At 37.8% G+C, this 17,378-nt stretch overlaps 1 protein-coding gene across 2 annotated transcripts in view; it reads left to right on the forward strand.

Annotated features, from left to right (window-relative positions):
- Positions 1–13,564, forward strand: part of RGS17 (regulator of G protein signaling 17) — a 71,417-nt gene extending 57,853 nt beyond the window's left edge. Inside the window, exons 3-5 of one of the 2 annotated variants that reach the window (XM_026844877.1) lie at positions 5,231–5,308; positions 7,217–7,451; positions 10,952–13,564. In XM_026844877.1, coding sequence (XP_026700678.1) covers positions 5,231–5,308; positions 7,217–7,451; positions 10,952–11,140 — 502 coding nt within the window. In that variant the 3' untranslated portion in view covers positions 11,141–13,564. Of the gene's footprint in view, positions 1–5,218; positions 5,309–7,216; positions 7,452–10,951 lie in introns of both variants that reach the window. The other variant, XM_026844876.1, reaches the window with a different exon arrangement.
- The last annotated feature ends 3,814 nt before the right edge of the window (positions 13,565–17,378 follow it).

Raw genomic sequence — 17,378 nt, forward strand, 5'->3', positions numbered from 1 at the left:
AAAATGCACTAATCATATGTTCTTGTTTTCAGGCTCTGCCCTCAATGATGTGTAAAATATTGTGCTTTATATAAAAAGCTTAAAAGTACTCATTACACAATGATTTTCCATTAAGTTAAGAGTCTCCTGTTTCTGTCTTGTATAATGAGTATTCTGTTATTTTCACCAAAGTGGAATAGCTTCAGCAGAACAGCTTGAAAGACATCTACTCCACCAGAGTCCCACAGGAGGTGTGTTTCAAATCCTGAATGAGTGCACTAACCTGCTTGTTTAAAGGAGGGCCTTTCCTTCTCCAAACAACCCTGAAATTCCTATCTGAATCTATTTGGTAAATTCAACTTGTGTTTGTCAACATTTTAGGTCAACGGCCATTTCACATCATCTACCAGGGGCATTTTAAAATCACAATTAAATCTTGATCTCATATGGGGTTTGGGGGTGAAGAAGTTGTGGTTTTTTAAACCTCTACTCAATCTACATCTACTAAATCACCATTATTTAAGTTATGGCAGTCCTGCCTGTAGCTTGCTTGTACTGGACACTGGACTCAAGCATCAAAAAAATCCTTCATGGCTTTTGGACCTATGACCTAAAATATTTTGTCTCTTCATCTGATGGTAATAAAAATTTCTAGAAGTAGGACAGGGTGAAGAGTGGTGCCAGTGAAATACACTCTTTCAAAGGGTAGATCAGTGAAAGAAGCATGTCAGAACATCTAATTATCCAGAGGATCTTAACTGAGTATTGATTTTAATCTGAAAACCAAATTCTGCCTTTAGATTATGTATGTGCAACTGACTTCATGTGGCCTTTGGGCTGGAACAAGGAAGGTTTTCACGTTACAGAGGTGGCTAAATGGCCCATCGCCCTACTGTGTGATATACGCAGGTTCATCCTAAAATACAGTCATTGCCCTGCATGGCCCAGCATCTACAAACTTCAGGCAAAAAGTAGGAATTGAGCACAGATCTCCTGAATGGCAATCCAATAGCCCACCAACTAGTTCACAGTGTTCCAGTCTGATTTCTGTGTCTTATCTTCATGGCAGCACAACACCACCACTAAGGCAAGAGGCTTTAATCATCACATTGTCTTCAATGCCAGACATACTTGCAAAATACTGTGATGATATACTGCATAGGATGCACGTGACTGAGAAAATAGCTGAGTGAATAGTAACTGGTGTTAGCCGTGCATGGGCAGAACATTAATTTAGCACCTGTCACAATGGCATAGTTTTCTTGCTGTAATGATAATAATTTCACTGATTCATCAGATTTAGGCTACTGGTACATGAGAATCTGACCCTTGGGAAGCAGTTAGACACTACTTGTTCACTGGATATACAGAGAATAAAAGGTCTGGTCCAAGCTCTAAATGATTTTCAGTTTCTTAATGGCAGTATAAGGTAAGTGCAGCAGTATGGATGCTAAGCAACTTTAAAAAACAGCTAAAACAACTGGCTGGAAGCACCTGGAGGAAGAGTCAGTGAGATTTTTGCTCTTCAATTAGTCCAACTCTCTTGATTTTATCCAATTAGCTTTCCTTTTTTATCTTACCATCATGCACCAGTATCCTGCAATACTGATTTAGCTAAGTAATTATTCAACAGAACAATTACTTAATTGCTGAACATGAATATTAGCAGACAAATAATAGTAGCTAAATAAGTAAAGACTGGTTTTCTGAATCCCAGTAGTTCCTCCAAAAACCCATCATCTAGGAACCTGGACCAGTTTAACCATATATGTGATAGCTTGTTCCATTTGTATACTTCAGGTAGTCCCTGGTCATTAACATTTTTACTTACAAAGTCTGTGAAGGTGCAAAATAGAAATGCACTCACTTCAAACAGAAATGACTTATAATAATACTGTTGCAGTAGTTAAAGAAAGTATCACATTTGTAGAAGGCAGGAAGCCAAGGTATATTTGAAAGGTACATAGAGCTCAGGTCACTTCAGTTTACTGAAGCATGTTTTACCGTACTCTCCAGAGCAATAAAATCAGCATAAAATTGGGCAGAATAAACCTTCCATAGGAACAGAAAACAAGCCAGTGTTTGTACTTTCCACTTAAACTTTGCCTCTGGACAACCCAGACTCTCTAAGGCATTAGTAGTTTTGCTGTGCTTTTATCATGCATAATTTACATTTCTAAATTTTAAAAATATCTGCTGGATGTACTCCAGCTAATAATTAACAGTGGCACCATATATGTTAATTTACCTCAGGTGTCTCTCTAGAACACAACTGCTTTTTGATGAGGCATATCAGGAATTTCCTCTTAAAGCATTAACTAAGATCATTTTGTTAATCTTTATCCTGTTACTTTTACTCAGTTTAGTTTTACACTATACAGCATAATTCTGACAAAATCAGTTAGCTTTCATGATGGAATAATGGATCAAGGACGCCAACTCCAGGTATGCAGGGTGCCTTTGCTGCTATGGACTGCTTGATTTCCACAGAGAAATGTGAACAGATAGGGTATTTTCAACTGAAGATAGCAACATAGCAGATAGCAGTGCAGTGTCGTCATTTTGAGGTAAAAGGTAGCAATATGTTACTGTGATCAGAGCTGTTTAAAGGCCGCTTTCAAATTAGCTTTGTAGTCACAAATATGTAAATATTTAATTTTTTTTCAAAGCAAACATGAACCAGTTCCTTGAGTGAAAACAGAACGTGTCTGAATTCAATGTACTTCTGTACAAAAATGATGGTTTCTTTCACAGGAAAAACATATCAAAAGTAATGTATCCAGTGGAACTACAGCTTTGACAGATGCCGATAAATAAAAGTTGAAATATAGTGCTAGTGTTTGTTGCTAGAAACAATGCAAAATCAGGCCAGGACGTATTATAACTTTAACACAGTTTTAAATAAAACACCCAAACTTGAGAAATTGTTCCAACCAAGTATAACACTTCTTGAGAGTCTTCCCTGTTTTGCAACTCTAACTTCAGCCATTGAACTCCAGCTATGAATGGTGAGATGAAAGAAAAGTGCAATGAAGTCAACATGGCTTTCTTGACCATTTTGCTATTTCTCTTTCTTGCTCACCACTCATTACTTGTATTCCCCCTTCATCAACCTGTGTTGGTTTCCTGAGTTTAGCAGAGATTTTGCATGAGCAAAACAAACAGCATTTGATCGCAGACATCAAATTAAATTAGCAGTGTAGATTAACTGCTCTCACATGAGTCATCTTCTACTTCCGATAAGACTCGGCATCCAAACCTTGGATATCTACTGCCCGACAAGTAAATTATCTCAGTACAGCTTAGTTGCTGCTCATGTGATGGAGGAGAGAAAAGAGGCAGCTTCATTCTCTTTTGGACAGACTGGGGTGAACAACCCTGTTACATTCCCAACCTACACAAGCTCTTTCCTCCTTCCATGGTGTTACTCTTCCATGGAACCAAAGGACACTCAGATCTCTGCACCCAGCAGAGGAAATAAATGCTGCTTTACCTATGGACTGAAAAGAAGGGAGAGAGGGAGGGAGAGAAGCTTTGTGCCTTCCCTGCTTCTCCCTCTTCCCAACTTCGTGCTCTGGCCAGATACAAGGTGACTCTAAGCAGTTACATGTGTGGACTTAAAGATTACAAGACAGAAAGTGGATGGTCCCTTTTTTTCTCCTCCTGTATATGGAACTCTCGTTGGCTTTCCTGGGTGCTCCCTCTATAGACTGACGAGCAACAGGTCAGAGGAGATGGAAAGGCTTTTTACCTGCCAACCCCAGAGTTCAGGATGTGTTGTTTCTCCTGCAGCAGTTGATGACACCCTAACACCTTAGCAGCACTGGAGCTGCATTCCTACGCTGTAACAGGGGAAGCAGGACCAAGGGCCTGAACTAAGGTCTTGGCAGGTAAGTCAAGGAGCAACCAGTATCAAACAGCTTCATTTGCAAGTGTATGTCTTTGTAATGTTTAAGTCTTAGTATGTGCTCTGCTTTTCCTGGGAGCCTAAACGTCCAGTTTTCAGAAGAGTATTTGAGATCACCTATTAACGCAGCCAAACACTTGAAAAAATGTTGAAGAAACTCATAAATGCAGAGGGGCTAGAAAGAAAGGGGGTTTGTTCTAAAAATGTCTCAAAGCTGGAATTTCTTCTTAGACCTCAGCAGAAGTTACCCAGATTAGTGGGTTGGGGAAGGGAGAATCTTTGTGCTACCAAGATATTTTTATATATTGCCCCTTAGGATGACTGAGAGCACCACTGTATGGTGAATACTCAATATTCAAAATATGAGTTCTCTTGGGATTGGGAGGGGGGATTTTTTGCTTGGTTGCTTGTTTTCTCTCAACTGGACACTTAGGAAACACTGGATAAAGGGAAATCTCCATCTCCTTACTATGTTCCACTTCTTAAGCTTAATTTTTGGAACCAGGTTTCCTATATGAATACTTACTTCATTCAAACCATGTTTTATTTCAGTAGTTATGAGGAATTGTGTTTTTTTCTGGCAATACCATGTTCCAGATCATTCATAGAGAGCACACACACAGGAAGTTGATACCACTAAAGCAAATCCAATTAAATAGATATTTACAGAAAAATAAGTGATGCTAGTTACCAGCTCAAAAAAAGGAAAAAAAAAAATTAAAAACATCCTTACATAAAGGAAGTCTTTATTTTCCTTGCCTGTGGTAATGGGAGGGTAGTGGATGCCTTTCTGTTGGGAGGCAAGTAAGTTTTACTTTTTGGAATGAAAAACAAATTTAGTTCAGAGGAGGAAATCATAAGGAGGTGCCACATGCTAAGTTCTGTATCTGAGCCATTTACTGCCACCGTATCCTGGAGAGAAAAAAGGGAAAGTTCATAAAGAATGAACAACCATCCAGAACTAGTGGGGCACCAAAGCCTCATAAATATCTAATTCAGATACTCTTATCCCCCCTACCTTTATTGTTACTAATATTCTCAGTTTACTAAGTGAAATCATTCCAAAAGTGACCTCTAAGTTTGTGTCCATCTTTCACTGGATGAACTGTGAGTTTGTAAAAATGTACACATGCTAATAGCAACTGTTAATTAACATTCATCAGAATTAAGGGGAAAAGTTGTTACCAAAACTTACTCTCCAAAATTTGATGGGCAAGAGTGAGAAATGACATTTTACATAGGTTTATATCTCTTAAAAGTTTGCATTACTTAGTAGTCATTGTTTTAAATTAACTTTCTCTAGACAAAATAAAGTGTTGTACTACATTGCAGCCTCACTGTTAGGAATGAAGATAGAGGAGACAATGCAGGAAGGCCAACACATACGACCAAAATGGAGAGTATCCAAGTCATAGAAGAATGGTAAGTTTGTCAAATTGTTGTCTAGTAAATGTTTTTAATTTGCATATAATTAATATCAAGAATGGCCTTGGGTTTTATGCTTTGGGAATGTCCTTTTAATTGCTTTCCTCAAGAAAAAATTCTATACAAAAGGAAATAAAAATCTGTCCTGACAAGGAAATGCCAGCAGAGATACTCATAAATCAGGCTTTCTTACAGTTTCTTATTTGTGGGAAAGAACTACAGAGAAGAATGGGAGGTGCTTAGATGGTTTCACAGACTTGTGGGTCTCTATAAGAAGCCTCTGCCACCTGTGGGATCATTTTCTTCTCTTTATCCAGACAAGAAGAAAAACTAACAGGGCACAACTGTACTTCACAGTCAGATTTTTAACATGTCTACCTTTCTTAAAACAGATTGGACTATGGTTTCACTGTAGCTAATCAAGGAAACACATACCTTGAAAACCATGCACTGAAAGAGTTTCTATTTCTGTCTAAAGCTTGGGCCCATGTTTATTGTGTTGAGGAAAATGCCAACTTATCAGTGGCCTTGAGTTCTCTAATCCATAAAAAAGTAAATTAAAACTTAACTCTAGAGGATATGATTGATGGCAAAAGCAACCTAAATGACTCATTGTCTTCATTGTCACTCATGGTCATTTATGAGAGGATAATATTAGAAATTTCCACAAAATACTGTAGTGAAGATAGCTTCCCAATAGACAGCAAAGGAGCACAGGTTGATTGTCAGCTCCATTCACCTCAGCAGGTTCTTTTCACTCTTCTCAGAGTGAGGACTTTTCACCTTCAGATCTGCATGTTTATACTTTTTGTTGAGATTACAATTATTTTGTTGGATAGTTTAAAAGTTAAACACTTTCTCATTTATTAGATCTATTGGACTGCCAAAAAGCTATCACAAATAGCTTCCCATCGTCCAGTCTGCATCTTGCATGCAAAGTAGGAGTTGATAAATGGACCTGAAATCATATAGACAAATGTTGCTTACTGTACAACATAATTACACAGAAGCTATTAACAACAGCTAGTAAAGTTCTTGTGTTGGATCCTATCAGGAGGGGGGGTGAGGACTCAGATTTAACTTTGAAACCATATTGAATTGTTTTTAATTAACTTGGAGTATTACTTTCTTAAGCTATTCATTGGCACATCAGTGGATTAGTGACACAAGTTAGTCTTCTGATCACTTATCCAGTACGTCCACTGTTATAAGTCACAAATAGGTTTCCTTCAGAAAATGGGAATTAGAACTTTTTCTCATTTCTTCTCTCTTCAGTTTTGCCAGCAACATTCATCACATGTCGTGCCAATAGATGATCATTCAGGTCAATAGCGCCAAACAGAGGGAAACTTAGCAACCCTTAGGTACAAGCACAGAGAAATATGCTAATTTAAAAGCTCTCTGAATTACTATTTTGTTGGGCCTCATTAGTATGCTCTTGGCTGCCAAGAGCCTTTTGTTTTTCTTGTCCTTCCTGAACCAAATTGTGTGGCAGCCAGTGATCGGCCAAACACCATCAGAAGCAGGCAGGAACATCAGGTGTCATCTAAACCACTTATGAAAGAGAGTGTATTGCCAGCTCCCTCAATTCACATCTCCTTTAACTGCAGAGGCAAGAATTCAGTGTTGTTGTGGGACTTTGAGTCTGATGGCTAACAACAGTAGTAGAAAACATGTAGAAAGCCAAATGCATGTCTCATAACATTAAACACATTTAGTGGGCTATGGAGATAATGAATGCACAAGTGAAGAGTGAACAAAATTCCCCTATCACTGATGAAGCCTTGTTGCTTACAGTTTTCACTGTGGACTAAAGTGCAGTTGAAAGGAGAATTTTTGGATGAATGTATGAAAACACTATTACAAAAATAGAAGCATATTTGTAATCATACTTTACTTTTGCAGCCAAAACCCTACTGCAGATGAAATTTTGTCTTGGGCTCAGAATTTTGACAAGATGATGAAAACACCAGCTGGGAGGAACCTTTTCAGAGAGTTTCTTCGAACAGAGTATAGTGAGGAGAACCTGCTTTTCTGGCTTGCATGTGAAGATCTAAAGAAGGAACAGAACAAGAAAGTTATTGAAGAAAAAGCCAGACTTATATACGAAGATTACATTTCTATACTATCGCCAAAAGAGGTAAAGCTGTAAACGTTACATTTCCATTTTCTGCTATTCCAGAGCAGAAGTGTTATATCTTGGATTGCCAGATGGGGGCCTGAAAGTCTGCCTGATTTGTCAGATGAAAGTCTTAGTATGGGACTAAGGGACAGAACTAAGGGACAAAACTAAGGGACAGAAAAAGTAGGGAGACAGGTGCTGGGCCATTTAGCATCACTGGCCGCAACACCTCAAAGCTCTTTATAAGACTCAAGAAACTCCAGTAAAAGAAGATCGAGAAATAGGTATGCTTCTGCATGCCTGCCAGAGAGAGCAAATAAGTAATGCAAATAGATTTCTGGAGAAAAGGCACCAAAATTAAGGAATTTAAATCAGAATCATTATAGATTTATCAGCTGCAACAGCTGCCTGGGAGAAAATCCAAATTTGCAGTGGTTATTCCTATGTGAGAATCCAGGAATGGAGACCATGTATTTTCTCTAATGAAAGGTTTAATACCTGGGAAATTATGTAAGATTTTCTTCAACCCTTAAGGTCACATAGACATATTCTGAAATGATCTTCACCTGGAGGAAAGAAAAAGCATCCTCTATCAAATCATGTTTTGGAGTAGAGATATATATATAAAAATGTGTAAGCACTGTAGAAGAGTCTTAGGCTGCGTCATTGCCTTTATCTCCTTTGCCTTGTCTCTGCATGGCATCGAACTTTCTACTCAGTGGCGTTATGCTAATTTATGCTCACCGTGGACGTTGCTTCCTACATTTTACTTCTGCACTGCATTCAGTAATAATTTGCAACTTCATTCATATGAATGAAGCCAATAGCAATTTATAGCTCCATTATCTTCTCTTGTGTCATAGTATATACTTTTGCTTTGGAGTGAGATAACTGCCAGTACAGCAATACAAGTTTTTCTTCTAATATCTCTAGTACATACATATGTGCTGAATGCTTGGTTGTCTTTTTAAGCTAAGATCAACTAGCAGTTAAAATTCAAACAACAGCTAAGTGTTGTTTGACTTAGGGTTTAACAAAACTACTCATGAACGGGGTGCACTGGACATGTGCGGATGTCATCAATCCAGTTGCTCCTGCCCCTACTGGAAATCTTATGAGGCAAACAAGCACTGTTAGATCAGCACAGGAGCTGAAAAGTTCTCATTCATCCAAGCATCCCACTCCAGATGTTATCATCTGGCATAAGAGCTGAAATATTTAGCATCATTTGTTCAGTGATGAAGTTACTGAGGCAGAAGGTCTTAGTGTTCTAAGCAGATACCTTGTATTCATCTGTTTAGCAAGGAAATACCTTTAGTAATTCCAACTAGTTTTGACATCTGGCTTTAGTGAGGCACTGAAAATCTACAATGTAAATTAATAGATGCATAATTATTTTTTTTAATTCTGTAAGTGCAATTAACTTTTACTATATTCAATAGCACAAAACCCCACCATCCTGCCAAATTTTAGCTTTTTATCCCAGCTATTATATTTGATAATGAAGAACTAATTAGCTAGCTGCACAAACTGGTTTTGCAAAGATGACATGTGTGTGCATCTGTGTCAGGGAGAACTGCTTAAATCTTAGCGTGTCATTTCTGTGCTACAGAAGTGCAATGGTCTAGGACTGAAATGTATTCAAATAAATACCAAAGATACATGGCTGCAACACTGCTGCTCAAAACTACCTTCATGCTATACCCCTGCATGCTGTTGGGTCTAAAAAGCAGTAGTCACTGACTGAGCAGCCCCACCTGTCTGATCATTCCTGCGGTGCAGTCCAGTCTGATTGCACACCTACGTTACTTAAGACAGTGAATTCAACCAGAAAAATACCTGGGTTGAAAACCAGCCTGGAAAAGAAATGCCACTTGCAGGTGGATTGATTCCTTAACTCAGCTAGCTGTGGGCTGTCCACAGAGCCACGACAGCACAAGGGAGGGGAAGCACCAGGGTGGGAAAGGGGGAAGGCTGTTGATGGCAGCTGGCCCAGCCCTGATGCCCAGTCGAAAGGGGGATGTACAGCAGGAACGCCTGCTGCACCCCGGGGTGCTGCATGCAAGCATAGCAATGAGCTCTTAGACGGAGAGTGCATCCAGCTGGCGTGGTGGATGTTCATCTGAGATAGCATACTTCAGTAATAGGTATGGTTTCCTACTGTGGATAGGCAACAGTTTATTCACAGTTAGGCTGCATCATAGTTGTGCCTTGTGACTGATAACCAAGTAACAGCAAATACTGGAGGGGAAAGAGCTTGCCTGCTGTAGCAGTAACATAGTCCAATATGTCAAAACCCCAACAATGACAGCTTCTACAGTTGGTACTAAAGATACAGTGAAAATGTGTATCTAGTCCTCAGTACTATACCATACCACTGTATTTCAAAGACTTTGCTTCATCACATATAAAAATACACAGGCTCACACATCCACACACATGCTGAGCTTTCATCTCAGTTAGCATCCTTCACAGATCAAGGTATCTTGGTACATGGAGCTTTCCAGGGTTGAGCTCAATCCTTCAGACAATATGAATATCTATTTATAGTGTTGCAGAGTAGTAGGGTCAGATTGCAAGCTGGTGTAAATCACAGTAGCTTAACTGATCTGTGCTTGGTGTTTCTGTGTTTTAGCCATTTTCTTCTTAGCTGAGTAAACCCTTGCTGGCCCCAGTGGGCTTTCCTGCTACTGCCATTTTGTTTAATCCAGAAGGCATTAATTTTACTGGTTTTAGAGCATTTTGTGGATAAACTGTACATTCACTCAAACTTCTAAATTATATTCTAAAATCATCTGTGCATTCACCCCAAGCATAATATGCCCTTTTCTGCCTAAGCACATGAGTTCATTACAAATGGAAAGTAAATGAGAAGCTAAAATTGAAACTTGCTAACAGCTTCAATATGGACATATGATATCCTGTAAGTATAAATTACCAGATGTTAAAGAGGCTTGAAAAGAACAACTCTGAAATAGTTCATATTAATGGGGAGATTAACATGACAAAAACTGATACAGAACTCTGGGTAATTTGTGAGCAACAAGTGTAGTGCCTGAAAAAATGGGAAAAAAATCTGTAGGGCAGCCAGATGAATATGCTGAATAGAAAGCTAAACATTTAACCACAAACAGTAAAAAAAAAAAGACCTTCAGCTCTCTGAGGGTCATTCAACATTAATTTCAGAGAAATAATTTAAAATATGTAATATTTTTTTAAGGTAAAATAACATATTCTGGGAAATCCGGGTTACTGTAGAATTTTATTTGGTTGCACTGCATTTATTTTGTTAGTTACATTTCATCTTGCAGATCTTAAGAAGGATGCAAAGACCAAGTCAAGAATGAAACAGTCGATGGTCTCAGTCTGTAGTTGTCTGGTGGTTCTGAAAGAAGCACAGCACTACTTGAATAAACTGATAAACTCAGCATGTTCAATGGAGCCCTGGGAAATAAAGATATGTATATCAGCTTTTCTGATACTACTGTTTAATATTAGTCTGTTCTCATCTTCTTCAGGTTAGTCTTGATTCCCGGGTGAGAGAAGTGATTAACAGAAACTTGTTGGATCCCAGCCCTCACATGTATGAAGATGCCCAACTCCAGATATACACCCTAATGCACAGAGACTCTTTTCCAAGGTTTTTGAACTCTCAGATTTATAAGTCTCTTGTTGAAAGTATTACAGGCTCTACTTCTGAAACTTAGTTTTAATTAAAAAAAACCCAATTTTTTTGGGGTGGGTGGGATGGAAGAAAAGTAGTTTAATAACATCTGGAGCTGGGTTCCTGGAGAACTACAGTTTAGCACTACTCAGGCTACTGTGAAGAAAACAAATACATATTATGGTCTCTGTCTACATTTTTACCAAGGTGTTCCTTGCTTGAGATGGCATGGGAGGGGAACAATGGATTTGCCAAAATACATTTGTTTCACACTCCTTTCACCCTACTGCAGTCAAGATTGCAATGATGTATTTGTAGTTTTATGAACAGTCTCCTTGTGTATCCTCACACTGCATGTGCAAGGTAAAACTGCTTCACTTACCACTTAGTTGTTGCAATATTTAATCCAATAACATAAATTATATCTGTATTTAAGAACTTTTTTTGTGCAATACAGTCTTATGGTACATAGAAACAATTGCAGCAAACCAGAAAAAGGCTTGCATTTTTTAACATCACTAACTGATAAAAGCCAATTTTTAAGGTGTAGCATTACTCAACATGCTCTACTGAGTACAATACACTGACTTTATGAAGCCAATATTTCTGTACAGAAAAAAAGAGCTATTTATCACTGTTTATTTAAAGTAAATCAAGCAGAGGATTCCTCTGGTTGTTCACTGCCAAAACTGTGGCATTTTCATTACAGAGTTTGCAATGTCAAAAAAAGAAAAAAAAAAAAAAAAAAAAAAAAAAAAAAAAAAAAAAAAAAAAAAAAGCACAAACCACTTAAAGGGATCCGTATCTGGGTGACACAGTCTATGCGCTGATATTGTTTAATTGTTAAAAGAACAAAGATTTTCAATGTACATTTCAGATGTCAGATACTGTAACTGATTTATTAAAGACTGGCTATCCAGTTCTAACACTGTTGTATAATGTTATGTACTTCAGCAAAAAAAAAAAAAACAACACACAAAAAAAAAACAAAAACAAAAAAACAAAAAGCTTGATAATTTAGTTTTTTGAATAAAGAAATTTAATAAAAGATTGCCTACATGTAGCATTTTAGAGCATTTTAGAACATTTTGATGAATTGCATCTGTCCTGTAAGGGGTTTTTTTTGAAAGCTAAATCCAGTAAAAAAATGTTTTTAAACAAAGTAATGTTTTATGAGATGGCGGGTTAAAGAAGACTTATCTCTAGCTTGTAGCCTCATTGATTTTGAGTAATTCCTTGAAAACAAGGGGTTTGGAGAGTAATATTAAACCAAACTTCAAGGGCTCCTAAACCTACAGTCCTTACCCAAGCAAAATGCCTACGGAAATGCAACGGGTGTCTTTCCTGGGTAAAGAATCCTGTACTGAGCCCTGAATCAGAGCTAAGGCAGCACGGTACTCCCATCACTTGCCAGCCATGGTGTTTTTAATAGGTGTTTGCTTGGCCTTTTTATCAAAAAAATGTCCAATTTTAGGATGCATTTTGATGTTTAAAGAGACAGTGACTCAGAACTTAAAAAAACCCATCTTCATACCTACCATATACAAGCAAAATGAGTGTTAGCATCCCTCAAAAACTGCTAAAGATATACCAAGAAATGGCTTTGAATACTTGTTAAATATATATATATATATATGTGTGTATGTATGTGTATATATATATTTAATACTGACAAGTCTGGTCTTAGACTTAAGAGGCAAGGTTCTTCTCACTTACATAGGACTAAACCTGGCATAAGCCTGTTGCTTTTGATGGGGCTGGAAGGTCTGGCAGTTGTGTCCTTGAGTGGAATCTAGCCCCAGTACACTTGGCTCCAACCACCCAGTTACTCCTTGCAGGCAGCCTCTGGTGCCAGCCCTTGCTGGAGCTGCTGCTGCCGAGGTGGGTCTGCTGCTATACAGTAACGGGTAGGATGCAGGTCTTAGTTTATCTTCTGGGGCTTTTTTTTCCTTTGTTTTACTACCTCTCATTTTTTTTTGATTTATTGAACATGCTTCAAATAGCGAGTCTGGGGAATTTTTTAATCATTCTTTTTACTTGAAACCTGTGTGCTTTTTTTGGATATATATATATATATATATATATGAACAATTTAACAAACTGTTTCTTAAACTCATTTGGTTTTGTAATTTATATAGAATTCAGGAGATGATTAAAAGGGCTATTCTCTATTCCCTATGCAAATATTTTAACTGTTGTAGTGTTTGACAAAATGGGATCTAAAAAAAAATCTGCAAAGTGGAAAGCAAATCTGTTTACAGTGGCGTTGCTGACTATCCTACCATATTCAGCACTTTTAAATATTGTTATTTATAAAAATGTAGTTTAAAATGCAAGACAAAATATTTATAAATGTTTCTTTTAATAAATACCTGTTTTGTCTGAAAGTGTTATTGTGTTATGACAACTTTATTCATGTTGGTTAGCTACTTACCATTATGAATAAAATATTCAATTATTATACTGATAGAATAATAGCTATGATGTTTACAAATCCTGAGGGGGGAAAATTCAGTGAGAAAGGACTGCCTCCTTCTACTGTGAAATACTGTTAGAATAAATGATTTTTCTTCTGGCTTTTTTTCTTATTTGGAATTTAACTATGGTCCTACATATGTCTAGTATCATTTGATTAGTTATATTTACTGTGGTACTAAACATATACAGCATCATATATGTATATATTTACATAATGTAATTTCAAGTTTGTTGGTGTTTGAGGCACAATACATTTAGTCCACACATCGAAACAATGTGTAAGAGACAAAACTGCATGCATAAGTCTTTACAAATGTAGACTTGAATATTCTTAATGTTACTATTTGATGGTGACCTGCTAGTCATAAGCTATCTTTATAAGATATTTCACACAGGTAGAAGTTCTTGTCAACACAGACAAGTCATCCTTTCAAGAACAGTTTTAAAGCTTAATGTATGGGCCCTAAAATATTAATCTTGATTTCTGGCATAAGATTCCGAAATCTGTATTTGGAAACTGTTACATCATTTTGAAGAATACCACATCAGTCTTCAGTGTAATACTGCAATGAAACCATGTTCAAAATTTCTTGTCTTAAATCCTCTATTTGGAGGGATTTAAATATTTAACATAATGTGAAGTTTCTTTCTTGGAGCAAATGCTCATATTAAATATACATTTCATGTATCAGTTTGGGTTTCCCAATTTTTTTTATGAAGAAATGGATATGGTCCAAATGGACAACAAGTCATGCCATAACATGATTTCATTGCCTATCATACAGTTCTTTGAACACAAATTGTAAAACAGTCAAGCGATTAAACTGATTTATTGTGCATGCAGTGTACAATACACTTTGAAAACTGCCTAAATACACTTATTCTATAGCCTGGAATAAAATAAGTATGTATGTAACTTGTATTTCAGTTTTTCATGAGAATGTATGTAGCAAGTGCACTACAGAAAGCAAGTTATGTTTTTGTCACTTTTGCCCAGTGTTTAATCTTTTCTGTCAAATAGAGCCTAATGCCAAATAGCTACAAATAAGCAGAGCACTTGTGTACACTCCTGACCTTTAGGTTTCAAAGAAACAGGATATATAATGTATTATGTATATGTTCAACTTAGCTGTTTACAGTCAACTTTCACATAACTGAGCTGAAAGTAGTTTGGGATACCCAGGAAAAAACAAAACCTGCAGATAGTATCAAGAGCATTTAGATTAAACTGAAGCCACAATTTGAAGGAGACTAAAAGTATGATGGAGAAAGGCAGGTGCTGGGCTGCATGTTAACCAGCTGAATCCAGGCAGCGGGGTACTCTGGAAGTGTGGCTATAGCACTTCCAGGTCCTGTTCACTGCTCACTTGAATACCTGTGGAGTCCACATAATCCATCCACAGGACAACACAGAGTGGACACAAACCAGACTTCAGCTAGCAATAGCTTGGTTTTATATTAAAAACATGCTGAAGTGTCTGCTAGGTTGTTGTCTAAACCAAGCAAATAGACATACATTTTACCTTAAACATCGAGTATTTAATCTGTCACCTGATGCCAAACTTGCTCTCCTAGGCAGCAAATTCCATCACAAGGAGCATCTGCCTGTGGGACCAGTATCTAAAAAAAGGTGAGGGGCTCTCTTGGCGATGAGCCTGCTCAGGAACTGGCAGCTTCTGTCATTAAGTGCTTGTGAAAGCCATTTAGCATGGGTATTCACAACGCCAATTCAAAAGCAATCAGAGCTGATACAAGAGTCTCTTAACTTCAGCGACTCTACACCACAAGGAGTAAAGCTTACACCTCTACAATGTCTGTGAGCCTTCTCCCAGCAACTTTAACACAGCCAACAACAGCCTGAGTCCTTACCAAATCTGACAAAGCAAAAAATTAAGGTTGCACATAGGCAGGCAGCTGCAATGTCTGCTCCAAGTTGATCTGAACCATGTCTAACTACCAACTTCAAAACAGGGTTTTTCTCAGCGCATAATGCTGTTATTTTTGGACAGACCCTGAAGTAGCACTGTAGCACATCCTGGGACATGGCTGCAGTGACAAAGATCCAGTCCTGTTCACCAATACATTTGCAATGACAAAACATCAACCCCATTCACACAGGTCCTCAATACTTCTGCCAGCAGTAGAACTCACTTTTGTGGGATGAAAGAACAAAGCTGTAACAGTGCCAAAAACAGCTGGATAAAAACCTGACATAAACATTTTCTGCAGGTTACTTTAACGTTATACCAAAAGCTAGATTCTGGCCCTTCCTATATCCATAAACTCACTCTGTAGAAATCCATCCTTCCAATTTGAAACAGTGACATAATTCAGATGATTCAAAGGCTGACCATCAGTCTTAGGTTCACAATTTTTTTTTCTTCTCAAATGCTTTATATTAAATCACACTTTACTCTAAATTACCTGATTTCTGTGTACTTCTCTCACAAGCAGGGTTCACACAGCCATTAAGACTCTCACAATTTCATTCATTGCTACAGAACACCAAAATATTTGGTCTGTTAACTGAATAAATTTGATCATTTTTCCTTTTATCTTTCTGAAAGAAGCCTTCAGCAAGCTTCATGGGCAGGCATTAGTGAGTGAAAAGGAAGCTTTTGGTGGGTGAGATTTCCTAAGCAATGGCCTGGGCCATTTTATCAACACTGGACTGTACATTCTCCACAAAGCTCTTTGAGTGTGATTTTACTTATAAATTATTGCTACATGGTTTTTATCCAACCATTCATTTTAATGTTTAATATTCCAAATAACAAATTCTCATATTAACCATATTGCTTTCGGGTTTTCACAGTGGAATAAAACTTCCAAGTTTTAACTTCTGACTTCCAAAACTATTTAGGTGTGCAAGCATTGTTCTTGCTTTTGATATTACATTCATGAAAATAACAATTTATAATGTATTGTGTGGAAGTTACTGTTATTTCACCAGTGTAATTTAGTTGTAAAGTATGATTACCTAGTTCTGTTAAGACATGAACAAGGACAGAAGAATAGCAAAGACCCAGCTGACTCCTCCAATGATTGTAATAAAAGATAACTGCCTAATAAAGTTTTATGGTTAGTTGCACATTTTTATAATAAAGTATATTCTTCAAACTGTTTTGACTTTAGCCAAAAATCTCATTAATGATGTATCTAAAGCACGGTTACTATGCCACCCTGTCTGCATACCAGAAGGGATTTGTCAAGATCATCCCTCAAAATCCATCACATCACATTTACTAAATGACTGCATCTTCACTGCCTTCTAGTTTCAAACTTTGACGTAAAACACTGTACTCAGATCTGTATTGTGTAAACAGGTAGTCTTTCAGCGTCACCACTTTGATGTAGAGGCTCTTTCAATTTTTTCTTCTTCTGACAACACATTTCTTTTCCTCTAAATGCTTGATTTTACACCTGCTTTGACTGTCGAGGTATCTATCCTTCCTTGAGCATTTGCAGGCTCCTCCTCCTCAGGGTATTTTAATCCTGAAAATTTATTCTGAAGTGAGAGGAAAAGACCTTTAAGAGTAATCTTATGTGGATATCCATATCCACAGTGAAACTTTCCGCGTCCCCTTCCGCAGAGGCAGCCCTGGAGGTTGGCTGCAGAGGGTAGGAGGACACTAACCCCCCCCGCGGGCTCTTACCCCGTAACTTGTGCCCTAGAGGATGTGGCGAGTTTGCGAGGTTTGTGGTTTGTGGGGTTTTTTTGTCAGAATGACTGAAAGCCCACCCAAACGCCACGGCCTAGCGCCGACAGAAACCCCCAGGTCCTGCAGGGTGCGGGGTTAAAG

The sequence above is a fragment of the Athene cunicularia genome, assembly GCF_003259725.1.
Source record: "Athene cunicularia isolate RWA chromosome 3 unlocalized genomic scaffold, athCun1 chr3_part1, whole genome shotgun sequence".
NCBI lineage: Eukaryota > Metazoa > Chordata > Aves > Strigiformes > Strigidae > Athene > Athene cunicularia.